The sequence below is a fragment of the Bos grunniens genome, chromosome 5 (genome assembly GCF_055505025.1).
Source record: "Bos grunniens cultivar Pamir isolate PY7600 chromosome 5, Bosgru_T2T1.0, whole genome shotgun sequence".
Classification (NCBI taxonomy): domain Eukaryota; kingdom Metazoa; phylum Chordata; class Mammalia; order Artiodactyla; family Bovidae; genus Bos; species Bos grunniens.
This window is the reverse complement of record NC_141169.1, coordinates 10585913-10613716: the sequence shown is the minus strand read 5'-3', so window position 1 is coordinate 10613716 and position 27804 is coordinate 10585913. Positions and strand designations below refer to the sequence as shown.

Here is a 27804-nt window from a genome sequence, read left to right as displayed (position 1 = left end):
ACCCTGGCCGGGCACCATAGTAACTATTTGCATGAGCTGTTTTACGACAGGAGGTCCTGGTAAGGAACATGGAACTAATAAGCTTCCACCAACTGGAAGAGTTCGGGAAAGGTCGAGAGGAGACACCACATGTCGGACCACCTCCAAGAATCCTTCACTCTGGCATCCATCTTGGCTGAACAAAGCTTGCACCAGCAGGAAGGAGTCAGATGATTGGCTAAAGACAACCCAGAAACTAATCCCATCACCATAAAACCCGAGACTGCAAGCCACATAGCAGAGCTGTTCTCCTGGGTTCCCTTACCCTACTGCTCTCCACCCGGGTGCCCTTTCCCAATAAAATCTCTTGCTTTGTCAGCACATGTGTCTCCTTGGACAATTCATTTCCGAGTGTTAGACAAGAACCCAGTTTTGGGCCCTGGAAGGGGTCTCCCTTCCTGCAACAGATATACCTGCTGACCCAGTAATTCTATATTGATGGTTAATAAATATGATTGAGTACCAAATATGTCGATGGACATGAATCTGAGCAAACTCCAGAAGATAGTGATGGACAGGAAAGCCTAGTGTGCTGTAGTCCATGGGGCCACAAAGAGTCAGACAGGACTCAGAGACAACAACAACCAAAAATGTATGACTTTGCATAATTGAAAAGAATAAGCACAAAATGTGTGTGTATGTGTCTATAGAGAGAGAGAAAGAGTTGCTAAGGAGGATGAGGAGATGAATTTCCATCAAAGGAACTTAGGAAGGCTTCTTGCAAGAGGTAGGACATATGATCTGTAAGAGATCATAAATAGGAAAATAAACAGGGATGAAAAATGGAATGAGGAAAGAAACCATTGGGAATAAAGGCTTGGGGGGCAGGAAGTTCAAGATTTTTACAGAACTAGAGAAAGCACAGAGAGCTACAGCACGGATTCCATACAAGCATAGTCTGAGACCCTTTGCCATCAAGTTACCCATTACAGTCAATGGCTGTTATTTCATGTGCAAAATGCCTTCAACAGAGGATTTGGAATACTAAAGTGACAGATGATGTTTGTGTACTAAAAGAAAATAATGTGTGTGCTAGAAAGGATAATAGCAGGGAGAAACTAGAGATGGAATGCATTGGGAAAATTTAGAGTACCTTCAACCTAAAGTGAAAATATGCGATGTTCTTTATGGGTAAGAGCTATACCCTATAAAAGACTATGCTGACTCTAACACTGAAATTAACTCACATAATAATTTTTAAAATACATGGTTAAGTCAAAGTAAATAAAGCAAAATTTTAACTAGAAGCAAAATTTAAATTGTGAAGGAGATATGAAATCCTTTGGCTATTTTTTCTCCCAAGTAATAACAAAAGCATAGTTTGGGAAACACTGTACTAGAGTGTACATTTTTATAAATCTTTCACAGGGGAAATTAAATAAATTCATATTCACAAGAAGTTTTCAGTCTCCTAAACCAACATCATACTTGCAAGTGCTCAGTATATTATATAGGACAGTATATATTTTGTTAGTGAACTCTACCTAACCTCATTTCTTTCTGCTTCCGAGTACCAAGTTGGAGTTATGGGGCAATGCCCTCAGTACCTGTAAGGGTCTGCATTCAACCTGGAAGTATACTTGTGTCCAAGTAAGCAAGGCATTAAGTAATAAAGAGAAAACACTATGGCAGGTCAAGAAGACTACAAAACAAAGGAAAAAAAATCCCTGTTTTTATCAAAGGGGTATACATTTTCATTTCACTAGGTCCACAAAATGTAGCATATCAGGCTGCCATATCACTCTCTGCCATAGAATCTATTTTTATCATTTTGATTACACTTTTCAGGACCTTTTCATCATCTGATTTGTCTTTGGCTTTATTATCTGTCTTCCTCCCTTTATGAATGTTAGCTCCTAGAAAGATGTACTTTGTCAAGTTTATGGCAGTATCTGCACCTTCTAGATCAAGGGTAACTCACATATTTTTAATACCTTCTTGCACTGGCCTACTTATAGTTCTCAGCTTCCAGCCTGAGCAGCAATAATCAAAGCAAGTAAGTGAAATGTTTGTGGCTTATAGCTCCTTTTCAATCCATGAAATACTTTGTCATGTATTTTCCTATTAAACTTCCCTCAGGCTGGTTGACATATCACTGGAACATAAAATAAATCTTTGGATAAGATTATTGGACTTCCTTCAGATTGGTTTTGTATTAGTTATCCTGATGTAAAAGCACATCCTCTATATTTGCCTGTAGAGCTAAATCCTTCATTTTTATTAGACAGGGCAGTTTGCTACAAGAGAACAATCCTCTTTGGTCAGAAGGAGATACTATACTTCTTTCTTTTCAGATTAGGAAGCAAAGATGTTTCTTCTTATAAGAATGAAGTATTATGCATTGCCCAAAATAGAGACCTCCACTTCAGAGGAGAACTACAGCACTGTAAATAAACGCTAGTGATGTTAGAAAAATAAGTTATAAAAGTGAAGAATTAAAATTTTTAAAATACAGCTTAAATAAACTCATAAGATATTGATATCCTACATACTTGATAAAATTAGAATTGTGTATTAATTGAAAAAATAAAAGGTTTTTTTCCGTCTCCTAAATGAGCAATCCATCTGCCATAAAATAAATGGTACTTATTTTCACTTTTGATGTTCAAGAAAAAATATTAACCAGGGATTTGTTAGGGTCAAACTATTTTATGATTTTTCTTCATCTTCCTTTATACTTCACAACTGATATGAAGGAGATTCATCAACAGCTCCATTCAGGTGAAAACTGGAATACGAAAACTACACCGAGCTGCAATTACCACTTCAAAAATGTGTCAAACAGTCTTTATAAGAGCATTTACTATTTTCAGTTTTTCTTTTTTTTAAAACACATCCTTTTTCTTAGAGAAAACTTTCACAGATAAATGAATATGCAGCTGAAGGCTACCCCAAACTGCAGTAATTATTTCAAAAAGATGTCAACATGACTTATACAAACTCTGTTTTACTCAAGTCTTGATCACTGCCTGCTTGGTCTCAACATTCCTGACTAGGACATGAGCTCTGATGTAGGGCACCGATTCTCAAATGTTAGTGTACAGAAGAATTTGGGGTACCATTAAAGTATCGATTGTCATCAGCTCCAGCCATTCTAATACCAGTGTGGAGTTCACAAACCAGCTCTTATAATTAATATTCTAGATGATTTGAATGCAGAATTTTTGCAAACCAGATTTAGAAATGCTAATCTAAAAATTCAGAAATAGGCCACTTTTAAAGGCCACATGTCAGATTATGTTGCTTAATTCCAAAATGTCTTCTTTGTAAAGTAAGTTCAAATATATTACACAGCCATCCTATCAACTGGCCTTGTCCCTGAGCTTCCTGCGTGAAAGTCAGTGTGGACACTCCTCCCCGAATTTCTTTGCCTCACCCTCCGTCCACCATCCCCATCTACCTCCACCAAACTAAACTGCTTGAGTTCTCCAAACAGCCACTTTATCTTTCAACTCTCCTCCTTTCGGCATGACTGTTTCTCTGTGCTATCTTTCTATGCTCTCTCCTCACCTTGCTAACACCTGCTGAACCTTGAAAGACTCAGTTCCAATCATTTTCCCCAAAGCATGTCTTCTGAGCCTTCAAAAATAAGGAGGATGAAGGGGAGGAGGAGAGGAATTTCCTGAAATACATCTTTCATTTAACTCTCATATGAACTTAAGAAGTGGGTTTCATAATCACCCCACATTTACAAATGTGAAAGCTGCAGCCTGGAAGGGTTGCCCCAAGAGACGGAGTTCGCAGGTGACAGAACAGGGGTTCTCAGTGAGTACTGACTGACTGCAAAGGCTACGCTCTTTACGACTACCCTCAACATGCCAAGTTGGCTTAGGTCTTCCTCTTAGGGATGGTCCCGCTTTCCTAAGCACAGTCCTACCATCGCATACCACACCGCACAGCCTAATTTACTTGAATGGCTCCCTCAACTGAGTACAAGTACCTTAAAGGCAAAGCACAGTGGCTTTTCATTGTTGTGGCCCCGATAATTAACACATATTTTGGTATAAAGATTTGGAACAAATGAATGAGTGAATGAAATTTATTCATTCTTTCAAATTGCACTGGCTCCAAGTATATAAGAGTGAACAAAGAAAACAGTGGTCTCAATTCCCACAGAACTCATAGACAAATAGAAAAGACAGACCACCACACAAGGAATTTCACCAAAGTGTGATGCATGCGCTGACAGGGAGCTTAAGCACACGAGGAGGATCTCCTTGAAGGAGATAAGACTCGTCACACAGGAGCAGGTTAAGTGGAAAGGTTGATCCAGGTAGGAGCAATGGCATTCATGAATGATCAGAGGGGAGAGGAAACTATAGAGCATTTGAAGAACTGATAAAGCTCCAATTTCTAGAACATGGGCTTGAAGCAGAAAGTGATGAGACACGTGGCAGGAGAGGTGGCCATGGCCAGGTTGGGGAGGCCTTGTAAGGGCAATGGGAGGTCATCTGAAAGTTTCAAAGCACAAGGGTGACAGGAGATGAGATATCCATCTCAGAAAAATCAGCCTGGCCGTAGTCTGGCGAGACGGATCAGAGGGGAAAATCTAAGACTGGAGGCTAGCTTGGATAGCTTGGATAATGTTGAGATACTCCAGGTTACTGATGGCAAGGAAAGAATTGGCAAATGGGGATGTAGAGTATAAACAAAAGAGACAAATCGAGTATGATTTACTGAAGCCACATAAAATGACAAAGAAAAAAATCAAAACCCAGTAACCTCTTATAAAGAAAAGTACCTAAAACTGCTTCTATTTCCTTTTCAGTATACTCAGGACAAGTTAAAATGATTTTACAAAAAACAATTCACTAACCTGTTTGTAAGGAGAATCATTCAGGTAAATTTCAGTGGCCCCAACCGAAATCAAAACACTTTTAGAACAAACAATATCGTTGTCAAAGCATTTCTTGTTCTGGGCAATGACAGATATATCTGAATCATCTGTACTCTGAAATGTCAAAAATATTATATTAATATAAATCTATACTATACATAATTTTTACTTATCTTTCATTAAATCTTAAAGAATTCTGAGATTTATAATGAATTGTATTGAAAATGAAATACAACTTACTTCTAAAATAAAAATCATTTTTGATCTCATAATGTAAAGAATTTAATAAAAATATAGCAATTTAGCTCAATCTTTAAACTTTTATCTATAATATCTCCTCTTAAAATGTTGTTCCAAGAAAGCTTTCTTTCCATTTTATTATTTGTTGTGCTTGTTCAGTTGCTTAGTCATGTCCAACTCTTTGCAACCCCATGAACTGCAGCCCGTCAGGCTTCCCTACCCTTCACCATCTCCTGGAGCTTGATCAAACTCATGTCCATTGAGTTGGCAATGCCATCTGACCATCTCATCCTCTGCTGTCCCCTTCTCCTCCTGCCTTCAATCTTTCCCAGCAGCAGGGTCTTTTCTAATGAGTCAGCTCTTCACATCATGTGGCCAAAGTATTGGAGCTTCAGCTTCAGCATCAGTCCTTCCAATGAATATTCAGGATTGTGTTCCTTTAGGATTGACTGATTTGATCTCCTTGCAGATCAAGAGCTGACTCCAGCACCACAGTTTGAAAGCATCAGTTCTTCAGCACTCAGCCTTCTTTATGGTCCAACTCCCACATCCATAAATGGCTATTGGAAAAACCATATATTTGACTATATGGACCTTTGCTGACAAAGTAATGTCTCTGCTTTTTAATATGCTGTCTAGGTTTGACATACCTTTTCTTCCAAGGAGCAAGTGTCTTTTAATTTCATGGCTGGCGGTCACCATCTGCAGTGATTTTGGAGTCCAAGAAAATTGTGCCATTGTATGAACATTCTTTGGCATTGCCTTTCTTTAGAATTGGAATGAAAACTGATCTTTTCTAATCGTGTAGCCACTGCTGAGTTTTCCAAATTTGCTGACATATTGAGTGCAGCACTTTCATAGAAACATCTTTTAGGATTTGAAACAGCTCAGCTGGAATTCTATCACCTCCTCTAACTTTGTTTGTAGTGAAGCTTCCTAAGGCCCACTTGACTTCACATTCCAGGATGTCTGGCTCTAAGTGAGTGATCACACCATCATGGTTATCTGGGTCATTAAGATCTTTGTTTGTATAGTTCTTCTGTGTATTCTTGCCACCTTTTCTTAATATCTTCTGCTTCTGTTAGTTCCATACTGTTTCTGTCCTTTATTGTGCCCATCTTTTTATAAAATGTTCCCTTTGTATCTCTAATTTTCTTGAAGAGATCTCTAGTCTTTCTCATTCTATTGTTTTCCTCTATTTCTTTGCATTGTTCACTTAGGAAGGCTTTCTTATCTCTCCTTGCTATTTGTTGGAACTCTGCATCCAGCTGGGTATATCTTTCCTTTTCTCCTTTGCATTTCTTCTTTACTCAGCTATTTGTAAAGCCTCCTCAGACAACTATTTTGCCTTTTTGCATTTACTTTTCTTGGTGATGGTTTTGATCACTGCCTTCTGTACAATGTTATGAACCTCCGTCCATAGTTCTTCAGGCACTCTGTCTATCAGATCTAATCCTTTGAATCTATTAGTCAGTTTCACTGTATAATCATAATGGATTTGAATTAGATTGTACCTGAATGGCCTAGTGGTTTTCCCTACTTTCTTCAATTTAAGTCTGAATTTTGCAATAAGGAGTTCATGATCTCAGCCACAGTCAGCTCCCTGTCTTGTTTTTGCTGACTGTATAGAGCTTCTCCTTCTTTGGCTACAATGAATATAATCGATCTGATTTCGGTGTTGACCATCTGGTGATATCCATGTGTAGAGTCAGCTCTTGTGTTGTTGGAATCGGTGTTTGCTATGACCAGTGTGTTCTTTGACAAAACTCTGTTAGCCTTTGCCCAGCTTCATTTTGTACTCCAAGACCAAACTTGCTTGTTACTCCAGATACCTCTTGACTTCCTACTTTTGCATTGCAGTCTCCTATAATGAAAAGGACGTCTTTTTTGGGTGTTAGATCTAGAAGATCTTGTAGGTCTTCATAGAACTTTTCAACTTCAGCTTTTTTAGCATTACTGGTTGGGGCATAGACTTGGATTACTATGATATTGAATGGTTTGCCTTGGAAACGAACCGAGATCATTCTGTCGTTTTTGAGATTGCACGCATGTTCTGCATTTCGGACTCTTTATTAACTATGAGGGCTACTCCATTTCTTCTAAGGGATTCTTGCCCACAGTAGTAGATACAATGGTCATCTGAATTAAATTCGCCCATTCCAGTCCATTTTAGTTCACTGATTCCTAAAATGTTGATGTTCACTCTTGCCATCTCCTGTTTGACCACAGCCAATTTATCTTGATTCATGGACCTAACATTCCGGGTTCCTATGCAAGATTGTTCTTTACAGCATTGGACTTTACTTTCATCATCAGACACATCCACAACTGGGTGTTTCCACTTTGGCTTAACCATTTCATTCCTTCTGGAGCTATTTCTTCTCTCTTCTCTAGTAGCATACAGGGCACCTATTGACCTGGGGAGTTCATCTTTCAGTGTCATATCTTTTTGCCTTTTCATACTTTTCATTTATCATTACAGTTCAAATTTATCAACCAGTTTCTTCCCATCAAATATCCAATAAGATATGTCACTTAAGGAAATTGTAAAAGAGATGTTTTTCATTTAGACAATATCTTTTGTTGTATTTTCAGGAGTTCTCTGGCTAAATAATTATTTGCCTAAAGATAAAATCAAAATAAATATAAAACTTTGATACTGTGTTAGTAAATAAAATAATGCATATGATATGAGGGCTTACTTTGAACTTTACATGCATGATCTCATTTAAGTCTTATCACAGTTCTTGAATTATGTATTATCTCCATTTTATAGATAAAGAAACAGAGGTTAAGGATTAAATGAATGTCCAAAGTCACTTAGCTAAATAAGAACAGAGTTCAAAACCCTGTTTTTTCTTAATGCAACTTCTAGAGAAATTAGGAAGAGTTTAGAAATGGTTGAGGAGAAAATTCAATTGTAGGTTATAGGGAATGTTTAGTTTCAGAGAATGTTATGTAATCTCTCACACTCTAAATCTAACCTGCTCTCCATCTCCTCACCCTCACCTGCCTTCAGCTACTCCCCTCTCCAATCTACTAAGAACTCACTCTCTGGAAACACGGTTTCTGATTTTGTATCCCATTTTCATGAATTGGTTTCAATAGTTCTATAGATCCTGGAAGTTCATTGTAAAAGATTGTTTTGAGTATGCATAATTTTCTAGAAAGAAAGGCCATGGTTTTCATTACATCTTTGAAGTCCTTATCGCTATGAAAGTTAAAGCCCCAATGCTCTGAGCCCTTCCACTAACTTGTGAAAGGTGGGATATCATAGAAAGGAAAGTGACAATTCTCTCAAGCGTCTGGAAATCATATAGGTCTTGATATAAATTCTCCATACTTAGTTTTTTATATCACCAACAATATGAATATTAGCACAGCATATTTCTTGGTTTGGCCAAATTCTGTCTTATTAGGAATTACTACAGCACATTGCCTAGAAGACAGGTTTACATGAATGCTGTTGACAGAGTAATTAATGTGTCTCTTTGTGACCCAGTTTTCCTTCCTTCATAGGAACTGAGAACTTTTTCTTCTTCTTAACAATTCTTTTCGAAAGTATTGCCTAAATTTTGAAAAGAAGAATAATAAGGGTCATTAAGATGATTATGGCATTGTATTACTCAAAAAAAATAAATAATGCCATACTTTTATGCCCTTATGAATGATTTTCAAAGAAGAAACATATATATCATCGGGGTTTTGTTTTGCTTCCTCTCTGTTGTTGTTATTCAGTCAGTCATGTCTGACCCTTTGTGACCCTATGGACTCCGCACACCAGGCTTCCCCATCTTTCACCATCTCCCAGAGTTTGCTCAAACTCATGTCCATTGAATCAGTGATGCCATCCAATCATCTCATCCACTGTCATCCCCTTCTCCTCCTGCCTTCAGTCTTTCCCAGCAGCAGGGTCTTTTGCAATGAGTCAGTTCTTTGCAACCGGTGGCCAAAGTATTGGAGTTTCAGCTTCAGCATCAGTCCTTCCAATGAATATTCAGGATTGATTTCCTTTAGGATTGACTGGTTTGATCTCCTTGCAGTCCAAGGAACTCTCAAGAGTCTTCTCCAGCACCACAGTTTGAAAGCATCAATTCTTTGGCACTCAGCCTTCTTTATGCTCCAACTCTCACATCCATACATGACTACTGGAAAAACCAAGCTTTGACTATAAGAACCTTTGTCAGCAAGAGTTATTAGATTAAGGGATCTGAAAAGCTGGCTGCAAGGATTTCTATTGCCATTACATTTCCATTACTATTAATTAAAGTGCCTCAGTATTAGCTTTAGTCTGTATATTAACTCAGAAATGCCAAGAAGTAGTCTATATTGTATGGTCTGCCTGGTAATATCATGTTATGCTGACAGTAACTTGAAACAATATCGATTCCTATGAGCCATGTTTCTCCAAATTCCATTTCTAATATATTTCAAGCTAATATTAGGTTTGAAGATAATGCTACAGAGTTGCCAAGCAACACAGTAAGAAATGATTACAAAACTAGAGTAAAAAGGTCAAGAGCCATGTGTCACATGGATTCCTCAAAACGTCTATGTTTAGGTACTGAAAACATTGACAGAGAATATTCTCCCAACTGATTCTGAACTATAAAACATCAGTACCTCTCAAGGTAATATATTATTTTACTTGACATGTCAGTTTAAGACTTGTCATAGTCCCAGCCCCTTTGAAGGATAACTATACCACGGAAAGTCACTGCTGATACAGCAGCCTCAGGCAGCCATGCTTCATGTTCCACAGCTGAATGGCCTCAAAGCAGCACTTTCTTTGATGGGCCAAGGGACTGTATTGCGCATACACACACACACACACACACACACACACACAGACAACTCTAGCCAATTAGATTATCTCTCACATTTCACCCAAAAGGAAAAGACAGGAAGCAAAAGATCATACGCTTATTTTTTAAAAGAAATGCTTACATCTCAACTGTACAATGTGTTTTGGTCTTTAATTTGTTCTTTACTTTTATCATTTTCTTTTTCACTTACTTATAGTCCCTGAATATACATTTAAAATTTTACTAGTTAATTCCATCATCTCTTTCATAACCTCTGGAAGACAGAAAATATTTTTATTTTATGGGGGATAAATTTTATTCACAGTGAAATTTTCATATAATGTTTACATGCTACTTCTTTTTCTCTCTCTTTTGAAGTGCCACACTGTTTTATAATTACTGTGCCATTAATTTTCATTTTACTCTTATTTGACAGAGAAAGCTCCATCTAGATCTTTATATTTGCTTAAATAGAGTGTAATGATTTCCTTTGACTTCTTTTCCTGTCTGTTTTCATTTCCCTAGATAGACAGACGGATGGATGATGAATAGATAAATACATACACACATATACAAATACATACAGGTCTACCCTTCAAGATATTATGAGATTACAAGCAACTAAGAATCTTATAGAGAAGATAGACATGAAAATATGGAACTTGTGCGACCTAGTGTTTTAAGAAAGAGCCCACCAGAAGAGCCTGAGGAGGGGTCAGAGACAAAGACCAGCAGAGGCGGAAGAAATACCTCAGAGAATACAAAGCAAGAAGTACTTCCAAAAAGGAAGATAAGCATTAAAAAGTTTGAACTGGATTTTGCAAATGTCATCATTAACTTTTACAGTTGCAATTTTATATGGATCTCGTGATTTGGTGATTTAGACTCTCTCACACCAGTCTAAATTTTGAAGGAGGCAAGACTCATATCTATGTTGCACATCCTTTACCTTCACTTTTCAGCATAGGTCCTGACACACAGAAATCACACAGAAAAATAGTGATATGAAAAATGATGCAAGGTACAAACATTTGAGAGCAGTATTAGAAGGCTTTTCAGAGACCAGGAGAGCACCAAACGTTTGTGGTATCAACTGAACAGAATGCTGAAAAATCAAATCTAGAACAAGTTATAGGAAGAAAACTAGCAGGGCTGTGGCTTGTCATAGACAATGGAAGCAAAGTTTGACTCTGAAATCTGGGAGTTGGAATATTAAATTTCTCACTTTTGCTAAAAACACCCAGTGTTCTCTTTCTCTGAGCTTATAGCACAGGTCAAGTTGCTGTTTGCTTTCTCAACTCTCTTTACTCTTAAAAAAGTCTTACCTCAGGAAATACAATTATGACTTTGTCATAGGTCTGCTGCACTATACGTAAAAAATAATGGGCTATATTCCAAGCGCTATTTACAGTATAGTACAGTATAACATAAACAGCCTCAAAATGAATAAAATAGCAGAGAATCTGAATTTTTAAAGTTTGATAAACATAAACAAAGATAGGGTAAGTATTTGCTTGGAACTGTTTCCTAAGACTCCACAATCCAGAGATTAAAAAACAGGTTTACTATTCCTTTGAATGTCAGAGTCAAGTAACATTATACTTTAAGATAAAGTTGAGTAAGTATTAATTTTTAAAAGTCCAATTGGCAAATAAAAGTGAAATTTTTATGAATTAGATTACTATATCCTTCATAGGGCCCAAAAAAGTAAATGATAAGTTTTACCAAATAAAAATGCTTTACAAATGACAAAGATAAAGCCTAGAATTTGTAATCAAGACAGGGAGGAAAGAGAGCTGCCTGACAAAGAAGAAGGAATTAAATATGCTATCCACAGAAGTGAATGCTGCCTCTGAAAAAGCAGCAAGTCAATGAATGGTGTTGGCAGTCATTCTATCCTTCTCAAAGGAAACGCTGATTCTCAAAAAAAAAAAAAAAAAAAAAACCTTGCCATGAAAAAGAGAAGCAGATTGAATAAGGAAAAAAAAAATTATAAAACTATTGCAGTAGAAAATCTCAAGCATTGAAAAATTTACTATCTGACATGATAACATTTCAAAGCCATGACTACTAGGCTGCATTTGTTAATCACTAATTTGTCTTTGGTATGAAATAATTATCTACTCCGTAGTCAACTAAACTATTTCTTGGCTTGTCAAAAATATGTTGGTCAAACTAACCCATCCATTCTGGGGTCCTGGTTCTGGTTTATTAATTTCAATAAATATGCTCATTATAATACAATCAATAATTCACTAGTATAATTCTAATTAATTACTAACATAAGTTTTCTTTTCTTAATTTTCAAAGATTATTTTTTGTAAGCACATTTTATTTTTTTAAAGAACATTATTAAATAAAAAAGCATAATTCTGCTTGGCAGAGGAAAAAAAATATATACAATTCTAAAACTTACAACTTTAGATTTTTCATACTCTTTATACCTAATTTTTGCTACATGAACCCTAATGATAGATCTTAACCCAGATATTTAACATTTTATCCAAATGTTGGACTGATACTTCCTGCGACATGTCTTCTCACTTACAGGTAGGCATATCTCATTAAAACTTGAGACTGAATATGATGTATGTATTTTTACAGAAGAATATAGCAGCAAATTAAAGTGATGAGAGGAAATGGGGTTTACAAACCTGAAAACCAAACTTTAATGGCTCTCGCCTGCCAAATAAAATGGCACTCTTATATTCAGTACCAATAAAAATGACTGTTATCATCATTCAGCATCAGATATAAGAAGATAATTTCATTTTGTCAGGAATCAGAATTGAGACAAATATTCTACTTTCTGCACAGTCACTTTTCTGTATACTTGAAACTAACATAATATAGTGAATTAATTATACTTCAATTAAGAAAAATCATTATTTGAAAATACAATGGAAAATACTATGATTTCTCTACTGCAAAGACAGATGAGTTAAGGAAGAGCCAGGCAGATCAAATAAGTAGTTATTAAGGGTTTGCTAAATGCCCAGCATTTTGCAAAATGATGGAGGGGAAGGAAAAAAGAAATATAGAGTATGATCCCTGTTGTCAAAACTTCAGAATTTTCTTGGAGAAATCTACCCTAATATATAGAGAAGGAACGTCTTTGCTAGCACAGTTTACATTTAATAGGCCCTGAAAATTGCGTACTAAAGAATGAAATGATAATATATGGGCAAAGGCCACACACTGGAAAATGTTTACAAAGATGGTAATACACGGACAAGGTTTAAAATGCTTTCAGTAAATACTTCTAAATAATTTTTCCATACACAAAGTGAAAACAAATTTGGCAGAATTTTTGCTTTGCTACTTAAAATGAAACCACAAAAAGCATCATTAATTAACCTTAATGATATATTCAGTGTTTGATACAGTATTGTCAACGGATTGATGGTCATATTTGATACAGTATTGTCCATGATACTTTGTTTTTTCTGGATATGACAAAGTTTACTATTCAGAAGAAGAGGAGAATTTCAAAAATAGTTACAATTGGTGTTTTAAAGAAGGAAATGATTTACATTCTTCCTATTCAAAGAGTGGACAATGGACATGAAACATCAGAGTAGTTTATTTAAAATTGCAGACTCCAAGATACTGCTCCAAACACATAAAATCAGAACCTAGATTTTACCAAGATTTCCAAGTTATATGCATACATAATAAAGTTTAAGAACACTGCTCTATATACTTCATGTTGAAGGCATGTGTATGCATGTATAACAAATATAAGATTACTAATTAAGTGTAACTTTTTGAATTCTACCCTCTTAAAAAATGGTTAAAAACAGAGCAAGTAATTTTTTTAGCTCTTATAATACAACCATAATTGTGCTAGCCCTAGTGAGGAACCCAAAAGAAGTGTAACACTGAACCCTGACATAAAATGATACATGACCTAACTGAGCATATAAAATAATCAGAATGTAATGGATTGCTTACTTTTGACATGAGGACTATCAAATATTGTAGGATGAGTAAGAACAGAACAGATAAATATGAACTAGAAAAGTCACTTTGAGGGAGTAGAGCCAATCAGGTACAGAAAAATACCCTGAGAAAAACCCTTGAAGGATTTTCCTGAGAAGTTCAATTTTATGGAAGCCAGTAAATGGGAGTCAGCAGCAGTTCTTAAAAAGCAATGACATGATAGCAATGTGAGTCTTAGAAAGGTTAACAGAACGAAAAATATGTATTATGATAGGGATGAACTTGAGTCAGAAGACAGCCTCGAAGTTGAAGGTCAAAGCTGTCCATGTCAATTTGGAACTCATCAGCTTGTAGGTGAGGTTAAGATTAAAGAGGTGGATGAACTTAAGCATTAGGAGAAAAGGAGAGAGACCCAAGCACAGACATCCCGTTTAGTAAACATTCAGTGGACAAGTGTTCCCAGCATGGTGCCCAGCGCTACTAAAACAATGGTGACTAGGGTTTGGTCCTTGCCCTGAAGGGGCCAACTCCGTCATCTATGGTTTAGGACTTATGCAAAAAGAAAAGGCAACAAAGAGACAAAGAAGGAACCAGAAGAGATAGTGAAGGACTACAAGAGCGTAACAGCCAGAAATGCAAAAGAAGAGGGTTCTTAAGGAACATCAGAACACCTAAATATCAAGGGAAGCAAGGACTTGGTATAAAATCAGTCTGAAACATTATGAGGGGAAAAAAAAAAGTATCAGTTTATGCATTCAAATCTCTAAATTGCTTTTTACTTTTCCAGGCTTCTCAATTGACAACCTAAACTTCAAGAGGTAAGAAAATCTTCATGTAAAATTATTTGCTAAATACTTGTTTGAAGAGGACAAATACTCATAGAATGGATATGTATTCTCTGTGCCTTTCCTGTGCTCCAAGATAAAACCACACACACACACACACACACCCTACAGGCAACTTGTCATCTTCTATAATTTTCTAACTGCCAAATTCATTCCAAGGGATTTATTCTTTAAGAAACTTAAAACTGTTCATAAAGGAGGCTAAAAATAGTACTGAAAGGGAAACTCAGTGGTTTCCCTTGAAACATAGCAGGAGATTTGCTTAAGTCTGGAAGGCTATGATTTACTGTTTGTTTTTTATTTAAAATAACTAATACAAAATGGGAATGTGCCTACTTTCCTGACATATGCTAAAAACATAAAAGCCTTACCCAGAAGAAAACACACATTCAAGAAAATCACAGGTTACCTTGCTGGATGAAAAGATGTTATTTTGCTTATTCTTGGGCAACTTCTTCCTAAAACTTTTAAGGATTCTATCAGATATACAAAGCCCAGGGTTTAACCAAAGCATATCAACAAAATAGCATGTCTAGAAATGAGAATAATGTCATTTTAATTGCTACAACTATAAACAAATACATGGTCCAATACATGATTTAATGTGCTATATTTACATTCACCAAATTAAACCAAGAAAAATAAAAATGGTTGATATTTACTGAGCAGTTACTAAATAGTAAGTACTATATGCAAGCTTTACATATATTTATTTCATTCAACCCTGAGAACTACCCCTGGGAGATAGGGACAATTATTATCCTCATTTTACAAATGAGAAGTCAGAGGCACAGAAAGGTTATGAAATTAGCTCATCACTTACAAATAATAAAACTTAACAATTAGTTAAGGAAATTAATTTAAAATTGCTGTAGCTTTTAGAAGTTTTACTAATGATATGTAGATGTGCTATGTCACGGGTCTACCATACTTGTTTTCTACACGCTCTACATAACTGTAACTAAAGCAAGCAATTGTGACATTGGCTTCCCAGGTGGCTCAGCGGTAAAAGCAACCGCCTGCAATGCAGGAAACCTCGGCTTGATCCCCGGGTCAGGAAGATACCCCGGAGAAGGAAATGGCAACCTACTCCAGTATTCTTGCATGGGAAATCCCATGGATAGAAGAGCCTGGAGGGCTATGGTCTATGGGTGGCAAACAGTAGGACATGACTTAGTGACCAAACAGCAATAACAACTGTGACATACCTTTATCAAAAATACCTGGCAATCACTGATATAATCATATTCCAGTCCATCAAAAGAATGATAATGCCGGTCCCCATATATTGTGCATACTGCTGGGCATGGATAATATGTGCAATTGAACATTCCTCGTCGACAAACACTATTAGAAAACAACATCAACATTGTTACCTTTCTAGGAAATGCGGCTCTAATTAGTATTTTTCAGGGAGCATAAGTATTGGAAGGTTTGTATTGAAGGGTATTCACTGTGTCAATAGCGCTTATAAATATGGCCAATTCTTTCTGATAACATTTTATTACAGGGTTAGATAAGGCATATATTTACCACTCTGTCTTAAGACATCACAAACAAGCCTAGAAATTGTGCCCTGGTCACTTGAAAACAGGTGATGGAATGAAAAACTAAAGATACACCTGCCGGTCGCCAAAAGACTACAATGTTATCTCTTTTCCTTGAGTCCATTTCAATACCTTTTGTTGTTATTGTTCAGTCACAGACAGGACTTATTCACAAGCTTGATTTTTTATCCACATTTCAAGGACACTGTATTTTAATTTTATTTTATGGTATTCTTTTGGATTATTTTCAAACAAAATTTTCCATCAAACATGACCTTCTCTTTGGAACATTTATTATTTATAAATTTGAGATATGTTTTTCCTATTATATTTTCAAATTATCATAGTTCATTTTTTGCTTCTTGGTCAAACAAATAGGCATAAAAATAATGATCCCCCTGTATGTAGTAGCTTCCCATTAACTCCTGAAGGCCTTTAAAATCGTATTTACTCAGATTTGGTTTGCTTTCTTATGAAATTCGTCACATTAAGTAAATACAACATGAGTGAAACTAGCACAATTTCTTAGAGAAGTTGTGAAATAAACGGATCTCATTACCAGGTATAGCATGGTGTAGCAATCACTTCTCCTGAGAGGTACTCCCAATCTTTCCAAATACAGGGACAGCTTTCAGGAATGTAACACTTTCCTTTGTGCTCTGCCATCCTTTCCAGTGAAGAAGCAAATTCTATTTAATATCAACTACCAATTTCAGTTTTTAAAAAAATCAGCAATCTTGTCATATTCAAAATCGTCTATATTGGTTACAACAGTTGTAAGCATGTTCTATCTAACCTATGGAAGAGTCAAATCCAGTCTTTCTCCCCCTATTTTACCACACAGTATCTTTCATATCACAGAAATAAAGGCCAGGCAAATGACTGGATGCAATATTTTAAACTTTTTGCTATCGCTTAGTACAATAAAACAGAGACAGGAGCCTAAATTTCTGGGTAACATGCGGTATTCTGAAAAGACAATTAAAGAGGAAGGAAGGCTACCTTTCTTCAACATTTGCTTCAAATATTAACACAGAAGTCAGGAATCCTGACTTCTTGCCTCCGCTCTCAAATATAAATAATCACCTATGTTCCCCTAGTTCTCTGCTTCCTCACTCACAGTTCATCTAACACAGTAAAGTGAGTCTTTATTTAATGTGTATGTTGTCCACTTGACTTTAAGTTTCACTCCAAAAGACCATGAATATCCTGCTAATGGTTGTGTTCCAATGTCTAGCACAGAGCAGACCCTCAGTAGTTGCGTAAAGGTGAAGGTGTGAAACTATCTATATGAATGATGCATCATCTCATTCGGTTTGCTTTCTTTAGACAACAATGCCCTGAAGCCCATAATTTCTCCCCTTAACCTTCCCAAACTTTCAGTCACTTTCCCTGAGCACAGCATCTTCTGCCTAGAAAACTAAAAGATCTTTTTCTCACCACTGAAGATCCAGTTTAGTGCAATCTTTTATGTACCACACTCCCTATATGCAGCAATCTATACAAACCTTTATTGGAGGGTTCATCCAATGAACTGCAAGTAATTCATTAAATGTCTTATAGAGAAAACAATAACAAAAACTAGTATTTTGGAGTGTTAACCATGGCCCAGCCATTGTTTCACTCACTTTACATGTATCATTGACTCATCTAATCCTAATGACAATTCCATAAGGTAGATTCTATTGTTTTCTTACATGTGTGTGTTCTAGTACTGTCTTCCCTATATCTTAACAAAATGTCCCACACATTAGGTAGTTTGTAAACACTGGATGTTGAATTGTTTAGATAAGGGATGCCTCACTGAACTGCACCAAATTTTTTTTTTAATTCTCATCTCTTTTATTTCCTAAAGTATCATTCACTTCAGTTGTTAATTGAAGTATAGCTGATTTAATGGCCATCTGGTGATGTCCATGTGTAGAGTCACCTCTTGTGTTGTTGGAAGAGGGTGTTTGCTATGGCCAGTGTGTTCTCCTAGCAAAACTCTGTTAGCCTTTGATTTGTAATATTATATTAGCTTCTGGTGTACAGCATAGTGATTCAGTATTTTTGTAGATTATACTACATTAAATGTGATAAATACAATTCTTATACAACCAGCCAAAGTAGTGGTTTTAAATGGTTATGCTGATGACTGATGAGTTTTTCATAACACATAACATAATCAAACATAACATAACATAATCAAAACTGGAAGAAGGAAGAAGAGAGCTGTAAATCACTATGAGTTGTCTGCTTTAAGCAGGTTTGGGAAGTGGGGTTAGTCATAAAATAAACATTTGCTGAGCACCTACCATATGACTGGTGTGCTGCATATACTCAACCATCTATGAAGTAGATAGTACATTTGTTTTAAAAAAAAAAAAAAAAAAAACAAAGTTGAGACTCCACGTGGTTAAGATTTACCCTGAGGTACTTTAGCTAATAAGAAAGAGGGTCAGCATTTTATCCCGGTTTTGTATGTCTCTTTCTGCTATATTACTTTACATTTATTTAACCCACAGTGATTTCTAAACTAAAGCTCATTTGTACTTGAAAAACCACTGGGACTATAAGAAGCCCCACAAAAACAAGTGATACCAGGCTTATCGTCCTAAAATAAGCCCCCCAAGTCACATGGAAGTCAATCCAAATCATAGTACCATAAGCAACTTTATAATAGAAAGTTCTATGTTACAAAATTATTTCTAAACAGGCAGAAGACTCTTCATCAATTCAAACTTTATTTATTTCAATAAAACAAGAGAAGGTGGAAGAAAATGACTTTAAGTTTTTATAATAAAATTTGACCAATAAATTAATCATTATTGAAATAAAAGTCAAAGAGGACAGCAAATAGATATTTTCTAAAATAATAGCATCAACCACAAGCATATGAAACAAAATTAGGACATAGTTTTATCTAATCAGCCATGCATCCCTGAGTCATAATCAAGTCAAATAAATCAAGTAATGTTGTAGGGCTCAATTAGTTTACTATAAAACAAAGGTTTTATTTCCTTTGTCCTTTTTACTAAAATGCCTTCCTTGCTTGTCTGCTCTATGGTCTGCTTTCTACCTGCCTTTATTTTCCCATGCAAGGTTTTGTTCTTCCACACTCCTTCTGTGTCCTTTCTTTAATAAAGAGATTGATACAGTCCCAAGTTACTTGTCTCTTCAACCTATTTCAGGTGGGGACCATTTAGACAAATGTGAATCTCCTGGGAAACAGACCACAAAACCTCTCTCTTCTTTGCTCCTGGCTGATATGAATTGAGCTCAGAAATCACTTTGTGTGAATATGTTCATCGAGAAAGAATGGGTGACCTGTTTGCCTTAGGTGGCTCTCCCTCTGTGCACTGCTTCTATTCATCATCAGAAGAGGGAAGGCCAGTGAGGCCAGATTCCACGTGTGCCTGCGAGGACATGAATAGCCACCAGATTCTGTATTTACCTTCCATGAGTACTAGGGATTTCTGCTACTAAAGGAAATTTACAAAGGTAAGAGTAAATTATGCTTCCATAAAATAAAAGTGAAAGAAAGTGAAAGTCACTCAGGCGTGTCCAACTCTTTGCAACCCCATGGACTATACAGTCCATGGAATTCTCCAGGCCAGAATACTGGAGTGGGTATCCTCTCCCTTCTCCAGGGGATCTTCCCAACCCAGGGATCAAACCCAGGTCTCCAAAATTACAGGCGGATTCTTTACCAGATGAGCCACAAGAGAAGCCCACCATAGTCACCAAAAATAGTCACCCATATTTATTGAGTATACACACATGTGCACAAATACACAAACATGCCACATTTCACAATGCTTAATTGGGTCTTTAGAGGAACTTGCAGAAAAAGCATTCAGCTAATACCTACAGGGCTGGGATCTGAAACAAGTGTGTCTGAAGCCAGAGCTCCCACTGTTACCCACTGCCCTAAACAACCTCAACACACCACTTTATGTAACATCCATTAGATAAGGAAACTGGTATTAATAATATAACTTAACATCAACAACAGTAATAGCCAACAGAATATACAAAAGAGGGGCAGTCCCAAAATAGCAGAGGAATAGGATGGGGAGACCACTTTCTCCCCCACAAATTCATCAAAAGATCATTTGAATGCTAAGCAACTTCCACAAAACAACTTCTGAACGCTGGCAGAGGACACCAGGCACCCAGAAAGGCAGCCTGTTCCCTTCAAAATGAGGTAGGACAAAATATAAAAGACAAAAAGAGAGACAAAAGAGAAGGACAGAGACCCATCCTGAGGAGGGAGTCGTGAAGGAGGACAAGTTTCCAAATAGCAGGTAAACCCTCTCACCCCGGGTCTGTGGGGAGTTATGGAATCTCAGAGGGCAACATAAATAGGGGGAGAGGTGGTGTGGAAAAAACACAAAATCCAGAGAATATGTGCCTAACCGCAACTCCCGGCAGAGAAGTAGCCCAGACGCTCGCATCTGCCACCCATGAGCGGGGACTGGACAGGGAGGCACGGGTTGCATCATTGGTGCTTAGGGTAAGGACTGGGCCTGAATGCCCTGAGGACAACCTGAGGGAGTTAATGTAAGATAGCAACCCAAACTGTGGGATAGCCAGAGAGAGACAGAGAAAGAGAACTTTCCCGCCAAAGGCTCTAAACTAACACGCAGCCTGGCCGGCTCACAGAACAAAGGATTGAGCGAATACCAAAGGAGAGTTAGCTGGCTGCGTGCAGGCCTCTCCTCTCCACACCTTCTGCCAGAGGTGGAGAGGCAGGCGTACAACAGCCAGAGCCGGAAGGCAAGGGGCAATCTCAGCCTCAGAAATGGCATCCTCCACCAAACTGTGAGCAGGCTCCCAATTGCTAACCAAGTCTTCCTGGGATCCTGGACGGTTGACATCTGCCAGGAGGGTCGAAGCCTGACATCAGCTCCCCAGAGGAGACACGGCACAGCTGAGACAGTGCTCTCGCAGTGCACCTGGGGAACCGAGCGGCCAGGACTAGGGAGGTGATTAAGATGCACAGACCACCTCGGACAGTGCGCTCGCAAAGCAGTTGGCCGCCTGAGCTGCTCAAACCTGGGAAAGGCACAAAACGCACACCCAACCAAGTCTGTGCCCTTGTGGAGTACCCGAGAACCTGAACCTGAGTGGCTTAGACCTGGGAAGTGCATGAAATGCTGGGTCTGCTTTGGACAGCACCCCTGCAGAGCAACCTGGAGCCTGAGCAACATAGACCCGGAGAGCACACGCTCCATGAGCTGGGGCAAACCCAGTATGGTCCATACACTGCAAGCACTCCCCATACATGCAAGTGAAATTTGTTTGCAGTGTTCCTCCCTCCCCACAACACAACTGAACAAATGAGCTTAAATAAGTGACCACCTTCACCTGCTTGTGTCAGGGCGGAAATTAGACACTGAAGAGACTTGTAAACAGAGGAAGCCAAAATAAACAAAGAAGAGGGAACTGCTCTGGAAGTCACAGGTGCAACAGATTAAAACCCTGTAGTTAACATTGACTAAGCATTAAAAAGGGTTTATAAACCTAGAGAAGAAGTATAATCTGGAAAAAGGAACTATCTGAAACTGAACTGACCCCACACTGCCCACAACAGCTCCAGAGAAATTCCTAGACATATATTTACTATTATCATTTTTTTTATTTTATTTTATTTTTAAACTTTACATAATTGTATTAGTTTTGCCAAATATCAAAATGAATCCGCCACAGGTATACATGTGTTCCCCATCCTGAACCCTCCTCCCTCCTCCCTCCCCATACCATCCCTCTGGGTCGTCCCAGTGCACCAGCCCCAAGCATCCAGTATTGTGCATCGAACCTGGACTGGCAACTCGTTTCTTACATGATATTTTACATGTTTCAATGTCATTTTTTTATTTGTAAAATTTTTTTTATTTTTAAGTTCTTTATTACTCATTTAATTTTCATTTTTATAACCTATTATTACCTTTCAAAAAAAGGCATTATTTTTAAAGCAAATTTCATATATATATATTTATAATTTTTGTGATTGACTTTGTTTTGTATTTTTAATATTATATTTTTGAGGGTCTAACCTCTAGATTTTAAATCTTTGCTTTGTAGTATTTGGTATCAATTTTGTACCTTTAAGAATCTAATCTTCAGTATCCATTTTCACTTAGGGGTGTGATTACTGGCTTGATTGCTCTCTCCCCTTTTGACTTTCCCCCAGGTCACCTCTATCTCTTCCCTCTCCCTTATCTTCTCTACTTAAATCTGTGAATCTCTCTGAGTATTCTGGGCCGTGGAGAACACTTAGGGAACTGATTACTGGCTAGATTGGTCTCTTCCCTTTTGACTCCCCCTATTCTCCTCCAACCAGTCCATTCTGAAGGAGATCAGCCCTGGGATTTCTTTGGAGGGAATGATGCTAAAGCTGAAACTCCAGTACTTTGGCCACCTCATGCGAAGAGTTGACTCATTGGAAAAGACTCTGATGCTGGGAGAGATTAGGGGCAGGAGGAGAAGGGGATGACAGAGGATGAGATGGCTGGATGGCATCACTGACTCGATGCACATGACTCTGGGTGAACTCCGGGAGTTGGTGATGGACAGCGAGGCCTGGCGTGCTGCGATTCATGGGGTTGCAAAGAGTCGGACATGACTGAGTGACTGATCTGATCTGATCTGATTCTCCTCCTGGTCACCTCTATCTCCCTCCTCACTCTTCTCTTCTCTATGTAACTCCATGAACCTCTCTGGGTGTTCCAGACTGTGGAGAGCACATAGGGAATTGATTACTGGCTAGATTGCTCTCTCCCCTTTTGATTCCCCCTCTTCTCTTCCTGGTCACCTCTATCTCCCTCCTCCCTTTTCTCTTCTCCATGTAATTCTGTAAACCTCTCTGGGTGTCCCTCACTGTGGAGAATCTTTTCACCATTAACCTAGATGTTTTATCATCTGTGCTGTATGGATGGAGAAGTCTTGAGGCTACTGTAAGAATAAGACTGAAAGCCAGAGGCAGGAGGCTTAAGTCCAAAACCTGAGAACACCAGAAAACTCCTGATTCCAAGGAACATTAACTGACAAGAGCTCATCCAAAAGCCTCCATACCTACACTGAAACCAAGCTCCACCCAAGAACCAACAAGTTCCAGAGCAAGACATACCACACTAATCTCTAGCAACACAGCAATACAGCCCTGAGCATTAAAGTATAGGCTGCCCAAAGTCATGCCAAACCCACAGACACCTCAAAACTCTCTACTAGACACTTCATTGCACTCCAGAGAGAAGAGATCCAACTCCAACCACCAGAACACCGATGCAAGCTTCCCTAACCAGGAAACCTTGACAAGACACTAGTCCAACCCCACCCACAGGGAAAAACCTTGGCAATAAAGAGGAACCACAAATTTTCAGCCTACAGAAAGGCCATCCCAAACACAGCAATCTAAACAAAATGAAAAGGCAGAGAAATATTCAGCAGGTAAAGGAACATGATAAGTGCCCACCCAAACCAAACAAGAGGAGGAGATAGGGAGTCTACCTGAAAAAGAATTCAGAATAATGATAGGAAGAATGATCCAATATCTTGAAAACAAAATGGAGTTACAGATAAATAGACTGGAGACAAGGATTGAGAAGATGCAAGAAATGTTTAACAAGGACCTAGAAGAAATTAAAAAAGAGTTAATCAATAATGAATAATGCAATAACTGAGATCAAAAGCACTCTGGAGAGAACCAACAGTAGAATAGCCGAGGCAGAAGATAGGCTAAGTGAGGTGGAAAATAGGATGGTGGAAATAAAAGAAGCAGAGAGGAAAAAGAATTAAAAGAAATGAGGACAACCTCAGAGATCTCTGGGACAATGTTAAATGCCCCAACATTCAAATCATAGGAGTCCCAGAAGAAGAAGACAAAAAGAAAGGCCATGAGAAAATACTTGAGGAGATAATATTTGAAAACTTCCCTAAAATGGGGAAGGAAATAGCCACACAAATCCAAGAAACACAGAGAGTCCCAAACAGGATAAACCCAAGGCAAAACACCCCAAGACACATATTAATCAAATTAATGAAAATCAAACACAAACAGCAAATATTAAAAGCAGCAAGGGAAAAGCAACAAATAACACACAAGGGGATTCCCATAAGGATAACAGCTGATCTTTCAGTGGAAACTCTTCAGGCCAGAAGGGAATGGCAGGACATACTTAAAGTGATGAAAGAGAAAAACCTACAACCCAGATTACTATACCCAGCAAGGATCTCAATCAAATATGAAGGAGAAATCAAAAGCTTTACAGACAAACAAAAGCTGAGAGAATTTAGCACCACCAAATCAGCTCTTCAACAAATGCTAAAGGATCTTCTCTAGACATGAAACACAGAAAAGGTTTATAAACTCAAACCCAAAACAACAAAGTAAATGGCAATGGGATCACACTTATCAATAATTACCTTAAATGTAAATGGATTGACTGCCCAACTAAAAGACAAAAACTGGCTGAATGGATACAAAACAAGACCTCAATATATGCTGTCTACAAGAGACCCACCTCAAAACAAGAGACACATACAGACGGAAAGTGAAGGGCTGGAAAAAGATATTTCATGCAAATGGAGACCAAAAGAAAGCAGGAGTAGCAATACTCACATCAGATAAAATGAATTTTAATTATTTCAAAGTAAAGGCAGTGAAAAGAGACAAAGAAGGACACTATATAATGATCAAAGGATCAATCCAAGAACATATAACTATATGCACCCAACATAGGAGCACCGTAATATGTAAGGCAAATGCTAACAAGTATGAAAAGGAAATTAACAATAACACAATAATAGTGTGGGACTTTAATACCTCAGTCACACCTATGGATAGATCATCCAAACAGAAAATTAGCAAGGAAACACAAACTTTAAATGATACAATGGACCAGTTAGACTTAAATGATATCTATAGGACATTTCACCCCAAAACAATGAGTTACACCTTTTTCTCAAGTGCACACGGAGCATTCTCCAGGATAGATCACATCCTGTGCCATAACTCTAGCCTTGGTAAATTCAAAAAAATTGAAATCATTTCAAGCATCTTTTCTGATCACAGTGTGGTAAGATTAGATGTCATCCCAAGGAAAAGAAATACAAAAAGGCAAAATGTTTGCCTGAGAAGTCCTTACAAATAGCTGTGAATAGAGAAGTAAAAGGGAAAGGAGAAAGGGAAAGATATACCCATTTGAATGCAGAGTTCCAACGAATAGCAAGGAGGGATAAGAAAGCCTTTCTCAGTGATCAATGCAAAGAAATAGAGGAAAATAATAGAATGGAAAAGACTAGAGATCTCTTCAAGAAAATTAGAGATACAAAGGGAACATTTCGTGCAAAGACGGGCACAATAAAGGACAGAAATGGTATGGACCTAAAAGAAGCAGAAGAGATTAAGAAGAGGTGTCCAGAATACACAGAAGAACTATACAAAAAGTTCTTCATGACCCAGATCATCATGATGGTGTGATCACCAACCTAGAGCAAGACATCCTGGAATGTGAAGTCAAGTGGACCTTAGGAAGCATCACTATGAACAAAGCTAGCGGAGGTGATGGAATTCCAGTTGAGCTATTTCAAATCCTAAAAGACAATGCTGTGAAAGTGCTGCACTCAATATGTCAGCAAATTTGGAAAACTCAGCAGTGGCCACAGGACTGGAAAAGGTCAGTTTATTCCAATCCCAAATAAAGGCAATGCCAAAGAATGTTCAAACTACCACACAATTGCACTCATCTCACATGCTAGTAAAGTAATGCTCAAAATTCTCCAAGCCAGGCTTCAACAGTACATGAACCGTGAACTTCCAGATGTTCAAGCTGGATTTAGAAAAGGCAGAGGAACCAGAGATCAAATAGCCAACATCCACTGGATCAACGAAACAGCAAAAGAGTTCCAGAAAAATATCTGCTTCTGCTTTAATGACTATGCCAAAGCCTTTGACTGTGTGTACCACAACAAACTATGGAAAATTCTTCAAGAGATGGGAATACCAGACCACTTGACCTGCCTCTTGAGAAACCTGTATACAGGTCAGGAAGCAACAGTTAGAACCGGACATGTTCAGCAACAGACTGGTTCCAAATAGGAAAAGGAGTACATCAAAGCTATATATTGTCACCCTGCTTATTTAATTTACATGCAGAGTATATCATGAGAAATGCCAGGCTGGATGAAGCACAAGCTGGAATCAAGATTGCTGGGAGAAATATCAATAACCTCAGAGATGCAGATGACACCACCCTTATGGCAGAAAGCGAAGAAGAACTAAAGAGCCTCTTGATGAAAGTGAAAGAGGATATGAAAAAGTTGGCTTAAAACTCAACATTCAGAAAACTAAGATCATGGCATCTGGTCCCATCACTTCATGGCAAACAGATGGGGAAACAATGGAAACTGACAGACTTTCTTTTTGGGGACTCCAAAATCACTGCAGATGCTGACTGAAGTCATGAAATTAAAAGACGCTTGCTCCTTGGAAGAAAAGCTATGACAAACATAGACAGCGTATTAAAAAGCAGAGACATTACTTTGCCACCAAAGGTTGGTCTAGTCAAAGCTATGGTTTTTCCAGTAGTCATGTATGGATGTGAGAGTTAAACTATAAAGAAAGCTGAGCACTGAAGAATTGATGCTTTCGAACTGTGGTGTTGGAGAAGACTCTTGAGAGTCCCTTGGACTGCAAGGAGATCCAACCAGTCCATCCTAAAGGAAATCAGTCCTTAATATTCCTTGGAAGGCCTGATGTTGAAGCTGAAACTCCAGTACTTTGGCCACCTAATGCAAAGAACTGACTCATCATGACCAAGTGGGTTTTATTCCAGGGATGCAAGGATTCTTCAGTATTCACAAATCAATCAATGTGATACACAACATTAACAAATTGAAAGATAAAAATAATGTGATTATCTCAATAGATGCAGCGAAAGCCTTTTATAAAATTCAACATCCATTTGTGATAAAAACCCTCCAGAAAGCAGGAATAGAAGGAACAGACCTCAACATAATAAAAGCCATATATGACAAACCAACAGCAAACATTATCCTCAATGGTGAAAAATTGAAAGCATTTCCCCTAAAGTCAGGAACAAGACAAGGGTGCCCACTCTCACTACTACTATTCAACATAGTTTTAGAAGTTTTAGCCACAGCAATCAGAGAGAAAAAAAGAAATAAAAGGAATCCAGATTGGAAACGAAGAAGTAAAACTCTCACTGTTTGCAGATGACATTATCCTCCACATCAGTTCAGTTCAGTTCAGTCGCTCAGTCGTGTCCGACTCTGTGACCCCATGAATCGCAGCACACCAGCCCTCCCTGTCCATCACCAACTCCCGGAGTTCACCCAGACTCATGTGCACTGAGGCGGTGATGCCATCCAGCCATCTCATCCTCTGTCGTCCCCTTCTCCTCCTGCCCCCCAATCCCTCCCAGCATCAGGGTCTTTTCCAATGAGTCAACACTTCGCATGAGGTGGCCAGAAAACCCTAAAGACACCACCAGAAAATTACTAGACCTGATCAATGAATATAGTAAATTCAGGATATAAAATTG

At 38.0% G+C, this 27804-nt stretch overlaps 1 protein-coding gene across 1 annotated transcript in view; it reads right to left on the bottom strand.

Annotated features, from left to right (window-relative positions):
* The window catches only part of OTOGL (otogelin like), a 169022-nt gene that overhangs the window by 80482 nt on the left and 60736 nt on the right, over positions 1-27804 (bottom strand). Inside the window, exons 22-24 of the mRNA XM_086398845.1 lie at positions 16815-16922; positions 15917-16055; positions 4856-4990 (exon numbers count right to left, since the gene is read on the bottom strand). Coding sequence (XP_086254971.1) covers positions 4856-4990; positions 15917-16055; positions 16815-16922 — 382 coding nt within the window. The remainder of the gene's footprint in view (positions 1-4855; positions 4991-15916; positions 16056-16814; positions 16923-27804) is intronic.